The following is a 9,348-nucleotide window of genomic DNA, read 5'->3' as shown; positions in this document are numbered from 1 at the left end:
TTATTCACATTAAATTGTTTAATTCAGGCGATTCTCATGTAAAATAGCTTGTAAAAATTCAAAGTAAGCACACATAAATTAGATAAAATATATAAATAACTATATCAAGCGTAATAAATTATTTCAATTTCTAAATTACACCATCTTCATATTTTAATTTTAAATAATAAGTATTTATCCTTTTTATACATTGTATAAAGTCTTTAAACGTCACATTTGCGCATACAAACATGCATGAAGTTGACTTAGAGATAAAATACTAAAAGCAGAACGGTTTTGTTTACTTAAACATTTAAAAATATAATATAATCTAGTATGTGTATTTTAATTATATTCACAGTGCTTTAATCTTTAAAATTAGTTTTGTTACTTTAAGAAAATATCAACCAATTGAATTTTAAAAAGGTAACCTTTTTTCAATGACAATAACAATGTTTGTTTATAATATGTATTAAACTTCTAAAAATTATCTGGCTGTTAAATAATGTGTTAATCATACACAAACTGTGCTATAAATAACTAAACTGAGAAGCATCCTTCATACGGCAATTGTATCATTGCAAATATACTGTATTAGTTACCATAGTACTAAACAACTTTTAGATTTTGTAGAATGAATTTCGTGTGTAAAACACTGATTTACCAACTATTCGTCAGCTGAAGGTTTAATATGATACTGTGGTTAAACATAAATAATATATTAAAACATTTTTCCAATTCTTTTGAGTTTTCTAAATTTTATCAATATCTAGCATAATCATATATCTGTATGGGTAGTTTATTATAATGGGCCCAACTTTAGACTTAAGTAACATTTAGTAAGTTGTTTTGTACTACTTCATTTATATAACGTGTGTGAAAACATAAATTATCCAAGCATTTAACGCGTTGTGTCACATTATCACAGAATGTTACATGTTTTTAATATGCATATATATATATATATATATATATATATATATATATATATATATATATGTGTGTGTGTGTGTATTAATGTATATAGGTGTGTATTTAGATACATATACACGTTGATAATATATTATACCGTAACCATCTGTTAATCAAAAATATTTTTTATAACTGCTGTTTATTAATACTGTATGTCTAACAGCCATAACACATTATATGCTATGTGTTCAGTGTTCTTTGTTATGTGTACAGTTTTCATTTAATATAATGAAACAGTGTTAAATGCATTCTTGACCATTCTTTCTATCAGTTATATAGGAAGAAAACATAACCCTCCAGCTAATTACCGCCAACCAAGCTAATTTAATTACCCCTGCGATTATCCCCTTCGATGAAACACGAATAAGACATTTTTTGAGTTCTTACTGACCCTAAAGTACATAGGAATAGGGATCAGAGGCGTAGCGAGGGCGCGGCGGGGGTGCGGACCGCACCGAGTGACACCTTTTAGGGGGTGACACCAAGGCAAAAAATTGCAAAAAGTAAGAAAAAAAATGCTTTTTTTTTGTCAAATCCATTAGTGATTAATTAAAGTTAAATAGTCTTTTAAGGACAAATTAACAATTATTGCAAAAGGACAGGGTATTATAGGCCTATGTAGGTCGACACACCACACACACACACACACACACACACACACACACACACATATATATATATATATATATATATATATATATATATATATATATATATATATATATATATATATATATATATATACTATTTTCTTTGGGGAGGGGGTGACACCACGAAATGCCGCACCGGGTGACACCCGATCAAGCTACGCCACTGATAGGGATTTGTATTGGAATAGAGTTTGGGAAAGGTTAATGAAAGGGATAGGGACGGGAAAAGGAATGGGAATAGTGATAGATTTATAAATGTGCTTAGTCTCTACTTTATTTATGTTTTTATTTGGTAATCTGTAGAATGCCTAAAAATAGTATGAAATACGATTTATTTTGCAGGCTGTTTCAACATTGTAGGCACTCTACAATAGCAGGGTCGTGTTTGCCTGTGAGGTAATCGACTGGAGGAGAATACCCAGGACACCGTATGGCTAACGGTGTCTCTGCAGACGGATTTAATATAAGAAAAATAGATTGTAACATAGCCTACTTGCAATCGTTTAAAAAAATTGTACTTTTTAAAACGAATCAAGATTAGAACGCATAAAAATATATAAAGATTTAAAATATATTATTGTGATATGGATTTTCGAATTTTTCTTTCATTGAATTTAATAAATTATACAATTTATTGTCGCATATTGACAAGTTAAAAATAGAAAATCATAACGGTCCCGCAGTTAAAATTCCTAAGTATTTCGGAAATTTCCAAAATGATTTTTAAGGAAGTGACTTCGTGTTGCTAAGTAGCTTTTTCCAAACCCTACTCTTTTAAATAATTTGAAAAAATTCTTAATTAATTACATTTTTTAAGCAAATAAACATATGTACAATGGAAATATTATTTCTAGTGCATTATAATTTGACCTGATATTTGAATCTAAATGAATATTTTTTTGGATTAATGTCTAGTGCTATCGAGGTTTTGGTGAAATAGTCTTGTAAAATGTATAATGCAAGTGATGGGCCGTTTTCTGGAGGTAGATGTATATTTCTGTTAATTAATGTATTCATATTAGTAAATAAATAAATAAATGTGTGTATATAAACATATAGCCAATAAATGTACAATATATATATATATATATATATATATATATATATATATATATATATATATATATATATATATATATATATATATATATATATTTACATCTATTTATATATATATTTATATATATATATAATTATATAGATAGATAATTATAAATATAGATATATACACACACAATAATTTGATATTGTGAAGCATCATACAATATTTAAAATAAAATGAAAGTCCTGTCTAGATGGCGAGGATGCAACGAGCAACTGGAGGCTTGGGGCCAGAATCAGAGGGAAATCAAAGACTGTTTATCACGTGAACGATCTAAACAACACACAGACAAAAGAGATCGCTGTGAAACAAGCCATTATTTCTGATGATGTCACTCAAGATACGTTGGTGAATGACAAATAGAATTTAATTAGTAAAACTTTGGAGTCAGTAGGAAACATGTATTAATTTTAAAATGTCAAGATCTAGAATAATATATATATATATATATATATATATATATATATATATATATATATATATATATATATATATATATATATATATATATATATTTTTTATTTTTATTTTTTTATTTTTATTTTTTTATTTATATATATATTAATTATTCTAGATCTTGACTGCTTTATATATATATATATATATATATATATATATATATATATATATATATATATATATATATATATATAAACCATTTATTCAATTTAAATCATTTCCGGGTATTTTTTTTAAATAAACCGGGAGTGATCTCCCCAAAACTTTCTCGAGTATTCTTATATAACTTTGAATATAGAGATGATTTTTAATTACTTAAACTTTTAAAAATAGAATAGAATCTCATAGAAAAAAGAATTGCGCACCAAGCGAACGCCAAAACAAAATTTGCATAATAGTGCGCAATATTATTAGTAGCCTACTTTATAAATTTACATGCGTTTTTTTTTTTTGAGAAATAGAAAATAGCGTAATTTAGTTCTTCCGGTCAACAGAAATTACTCAAAATTTGACATAAGGTATAGATATAGATCTTTTACTTACATCTGAAATTTCATTTATCTATACTAAATAGTACTCAAGTTTTAGGCTTTTGAAAAATTCAAAGTAGAAAAAGTACCACTTCCGGTTATCGGAAATCGCTCAAAAGCTGATACGGATCTACGATTTTAATAAAATACTTATATATGAAATTTCATCAACCTAGCTGTAACGGTACTCAAGTTATCGTGTTTACACATAGACAGACAGACACACACACACACACAGACACACAGACATACGGACAAGATTGCAAAATTATGTTTTTCCGTATCAGTGAGGTGTAAAACGTCGAGATTTGTAAAAATCTCTATTTTTTTGAACGATTACAAGACTTTCTCTATACTTCGTATATACGAGAAAGTAAAAAGCAAAATAATGAATTCTGGTAAAACCATATGTCGAATTTAAAGCACATCCTGGAATTTTCTTTGAAAGCAATGTAATGGATTTAATATTATCTATATTCACAAGTGTCTAATTTTTATTTATTATCTTTTTAATGTTATTTATGCATACATTTAAAAATGTATTAAATAAATACAATATTTTAGCAAAAGATCGACAGAGAAATGCTTGTTCTGAAGCGAGTGAACCATTCTCGAATCATCACGTATTTCGGATACAGTAGAACTGACAGGGTGTTTTCGCTGTTTATAGCCTACATGGAAATGGTACGTCTTCTATTTAATCATAGGCGGTTAACGCGATTTTTTTTTTAATTACAGGTTTTATGTTAGTAAAAACTACTTTTTTTCTTATTCGTGATGTAGTATATTATAGAGGATTACCATCGTAACACATCCGAGTTATCTCATAAAGTTTTGTAAAAATATATAAAAGTAAAGTTCCTTTCAAACCTGTCGGTCTATAGGGCAAATGAAGTAGAGTTCACTTTATTTCTGTGACCTCGGCATATGAAGAGATAGTGTGGTCAGCACTATGCCCAGCCGCCTTTACTCTCCCTAACGTACCCATCAGAGTTTGGTGGACAGGGACGGTCTATTGACTTGAACTAACGAATTACGGGTTAGCAGTCCAGCTAAAATATTTACAATTCGATTTTTAAAAATTATACATGCTTTTCAGGGTTCCTTGGCGAGGTATATTACCTCACAACGAGAGGGACACATTGAAGAAGACAAAGCTGCTTTGTTCACATTTCAGATACTTGAAGGACTTGAATATCTGCATGCTAATAAGATAATACACAGAAATATCAAAGGTAGTTATACAATTCGAATATATTTTATGTAACGCATTAAAAACACTTTGCATGTCACTCTGAATATTTACTGTAATTTTTCTATTCATTAATGCAATCGTAAATTTTGCACAAACATAAAATTGTTTTTTTGCAGAATAGTATTACTTTAGCAGATAATTATTTTTGTTTTCAAAAGCGTTATATTTTTTTTAAGACACACTAAAATATTTTTTTTATTTAAATATCTTTGAAATTTGTTTAATGATCTACTTTATGTACTTACAGTTATATAGTCAAACTTATATTAATCTACTTTACAGTATGTACTTAAAAATTTTTAGTTATCATGCTAAAAAACCCTCCCAATGGCATATATTGAACTTAATTGATGAGCTTAAAAATTAGCTGCCAACTCTCTTTTATTTTTAGGTTCAAACATTCTCTTGAAAGATGAAAACAACATCAAAATCTCTGAGTTTGGTGTGGCTAAAATCCTCAACACACTGTCACGTGCAAGCACGCAAGGAAAGGGAACTGTCAGTTGGATGGCGCCTGAAATGTTCCAGGATATTAAATACGATTGCAAAGTTGATATATGGTTTGAGATATTTATTTTAAAACATTCTTACAGTCCCAATACTGTATTTCTATTACATTTAACATGAAATTTAAAATTATATACGAACGTTTTCAACAGGAGCCTTGGGTGTACAGTTTTTCAGATGGTGACGGGAAAAATTCCTTTCAGCGATATTGAAGTGACGGATGTTATCAAAAAGGGGTCTGCTAATGAGCTAGAGTTAAATGTTCCTGAAAATTGCTCTTTAAAACTAAAACATTTTTTAAGTCTAGCCTGTGAAAAGTTTCCAAATAAAAGAGCCAACGCCAATGAATTAATGGGGCACAACTTTGTAAAAAGTAGGAAAAAACTTAAAACCATTATTGTACTTTAAACATAGACCTCTTAAAATTAGATATCAATTTATAATATGAATGTAGTATTTAATTTTATGTAAACAATATTGAGTATTTTTCTTTGATTTAAACGCCAAAATATTTTAGTGAAATCAATTTTTACAACAATTACCGAAACCACATTTCATGTTCTGTTAAAGGCTATAGTAAGACTAAGAAGAATTCTGCAAGCCCACTTAACGGCGATGAGGATAAAGAGAGTGTTATAAGAAAATATAAATTTACTGGTAAGAATATTTTAATTAGTTAAATTTGTTATTTATTTTTTTAGAAGCAAATTAGAAATTTAGACACACGTTTTATCACATCTTAATGATGAGTCTTTTCCAAACGAAAATAGAACTTCACATCTTTTGAAAGCTTGACTAAATCAAAACTTTGTTCGCAGTGACAAACAACGCGATTAAACTTTCTATAACATAACTTAAATTTTAAATAATTTAATCAACTTATGATACTTTGCAAAGTTTTTGTACCATTAATTAATTGCTCTTTTTAATTCACATTGCGATTATTTACTTGTTAATGTTTCAATATTTTTGTAAAATGGAAATTGCATTGGAATTGGGAAGAAATAAACATAATGCGTTTATTCCTAAAGAATGGAAGAGCAATCAAAATGCTTGATAAAGACCTTTTGTCAAGTTTTAAGAATCAGTTAATATTTATTTAAACAGCATTTCTATTATTTTCTAAGTTGCGTATTTTTAACGTATTTTTTTTATTAATCTTCATTTACATGCATAAGTTTTTATTTCATTGCCTGCCATAAGACGTTTATCCTAAGAAAAATTAAATAAATAATACTTTCATAATTATCGTTAATCAATCTATTATTATAAAAATAAGTCCAATTTTTGTTCTACAGCATTTTCCCCAGACTTTACACAAGCCTATCTTAATACACTCCACAATATTGTCTTTTTATGGTGAAACATTTTACTTTGCCAATTTTTTCAAAATATTTTGACAATTTGAAACAAGTAAATATTGATTTATATTTTCAGCCATCGCGGAGATCAAATCAAATAAGATAACAGATGCAGACGCGGTTAGGCTTGTACGGTGTCTAGGGACTGGCTGGCAGAGTGTGATGTTGATACTGGGTTTCACTAAAGCTGAGATTGAACTGGAGCTCGAAAATGTTGGGCACAACATCACGAGGGCGATCCCAAACTTGTTTATAAAGTGGAGGCAGAAGCAAGGAAATAATGCCACATTTGAAAACCTTAGGAAGGCTCTCAAAGATGCAGAGGAACTAGGTGATGCTCCTATTGATTGGGATGCCTTCGATGCTGCAGTCAGCAAACATGTGTAAACATGAAGTAGTTGGAAACAGAAGAAAAACTAATAAAACATCTAAGTTTATATTTTGTGTTGAAATGTAAATATTGCCATAATTATTTTTCGGTTTATATATATATAAACACTTTAAATACGAAATAAAATTACTTTTAGTATGAAAATTAGACATTTCAATGTATGTAAATATTTTTTCTCTACCTGAAAATAACAAGTTGATATTTAAATAAAAGTACACGACTCGCCAAAAATGTATTATTTAGTGTAAATGGGTTTTTAAATTGTTTGATACTTATGTTTTGTTGTTACTTTTTAGAGATCGAAATAAGGGTTATTTTGGTTTTAATTTTAAAACATAAGTATAATCTTAAGCAAAATATTCTTATTTATAGTTTGACTGGTGAAATGTTTAAATAAAAAAAAGTTAAGTTAAATTTGATGTTTACATTTTTTTAAAGATTTTGAAAGACATATTAGCTATGTAGGCCTATATATAACACTTTATTTGGGAAGCTTAACATTTAAAAATTATTTTAAAATAGACATACGGGATATTTTGTCTATTTGTTAAAGAAGTTATTGTTTAAACAGCGCTGAACAAATATTGTTTCACAATATTGTTAGCGAAAAAGATTATAATAGCGCATATAGGCCATAAAGTGAGCGGTGCAGCAGAGGCGTAGCGACCCTTCCCGGCGCCCGGGGACAAACATTCGATTTGCACCTCCCATCGAACTTTTTATTTACACCCCCCCCCCGTCGAACATTTGATTTGAACCCCCCCCCCCCTTTAAACTTTCAATTTGTTTTTCCAACCCATTTTGGCGTACCCCATAAAGTCGGCGCCAGGGGACATATGTCCCCCCCCCAGCCCCCCTCGCTACGCCTCTGCAGCATTCTCTATACTATAATTCTAACATTTCACCATCTGTTAACACCGACAAACAAAAACAATAAAATAGTGATTTAGAGAGATCATAGACTAATAAGAAAATAATATAAATAATCTTAACATTTTTCTATTTTACTTATGAATCTTAACATATAATAATCAATGCGGTAGTAATAAAAAAATTAACTTAAATAATTGAGAGTGAGTTGAATATTAAAAACACGTTTTACCCGAGGTCTGCGCCCAGAGAGAGCCTTTCCGTTATTCTCAAAAAGTCTAATTTTACCATCTGTTTTCATAACACCGAAAAACAAAAGAAAAAATAGTGATTTTAAGAAATCATAGACTAATTAGAAAATAATATAAATAATCTTAACAGATTTCTATTTTAATTATGAACCTTAACATATAATAATCAATGCGGTACTAATAAAAAAAATTAACTTAAATTATTGATGAGTTAAATTTACTTTTAAATTACCTCCCTTGCAAAAATTACAACAAAAAAAAAAGTTAAATTAATTAGTTTTTTCTACCTACTGTTATAAAAATGTATCCACTTTTTCTAGGAATATAAACGAAAATGATATTTGACATTGATCCTTTTAATATGTTTTAGCAATGTGCGTGTATTTAATATTTTCTTTACGTTATGCAAAAGAGTAAATACAGTGGCAACTATAAAATAACTTTATGTCGTTATAAAAACAAACCCTACTCTACAACTTATAAAAGACACTGCGATGCACTGAAAAGCACTACATGGTGCGATGTTTACTTGTATTTTTCATACGTATTTTAATTTGTTTGTACATAAGATTAAATATACATTGGAGTATCCGTGTGCACATGCTTAAGCTTTCGTATTTTCTTATGCTAATGCTCATGCCCAAGTCGTTGCCCAAGTCTTTGCCTATTCCAATGCGAACACCAATACCAACACCAACACCAACACCAACCCCAACCCCAACCCCAACACCAATACCAACACCAACACCAACTCTAACAACAATACCTACACCAAAACCAATATCAACACCAACACCAGAGTTTCCTATCGCCTACAAGGCTCCACTCCTGAATGATTTCAGATTTTTCTCTCCTAGAAGGATTTACTGTCTACAGACGACGAGGCTCATCTGCTCGAGGGTTTGAACTCGGGACATCTGGTTAGCAACCATGTGCCTACCTCCCCGTTAAAAACATTATTTTTAAAATAATTAGGACTGGATGGGAACAAGGTCAATTATCGAGGCAACAATAAAACTGA

The 9,348-nt window shown here is 29.4% G+C and overlaps 1 protein-coding gene across 1 annotated transcript; it reads left to right on the top strand.

Annotated features, from left to right (window-relative positions):
- Positions 1–2,331: 2,331 nt before the first annotated feature.
- On the top strand, positions 2,332–7,386 carry LOC131943276 (uncharacterized). The gene is made up of 9 exons (XM_059303299.1): positions 2,332–2,350; positions 2,517–2,584; positions 2,897–3,051; positions 4,257–4,376; positions 4,792–4,927; positions 5,339–5,507; positions 5,607–5,827; positions 6,025–6,111; positions 6,892–7,386. The coding sequence occupies exons 2-9, from the start codon at positions 2,551–2,553 to the stop codon at positions 7,200–7,202; spliced, it is 1,233 nt and encodes a 410-aa protein (XP_059159282.1). The 5' UTR covers positions 2,332–2,350; positions 2,517–2,550; the 3' UTR covers positions 7,203–7,386.
- The last annotated feature ends 1,962 nt before the right edge of the window (positions 7,387–9,348 follow it).

Source organism: Physella acuta, unplaced genomic scaffold (genome assembly GCF_028476545.2).
Source record: "Physella acuta isolate Inbredline_101_S28 unplaced genomic scaffold, ASM2847654v3 ptg000450l, whole genome shotgun sequence".
Taxonomy (NCBI): Eukaryota; Metazoa; Mollusca; class Gastropoda; family Physidae; genus Physella; species Physella acuta.
Note: the sequence above shows the minus strand (reverse complement) of the source record. Positions and strands in the feature narration are given on the sequence as shown.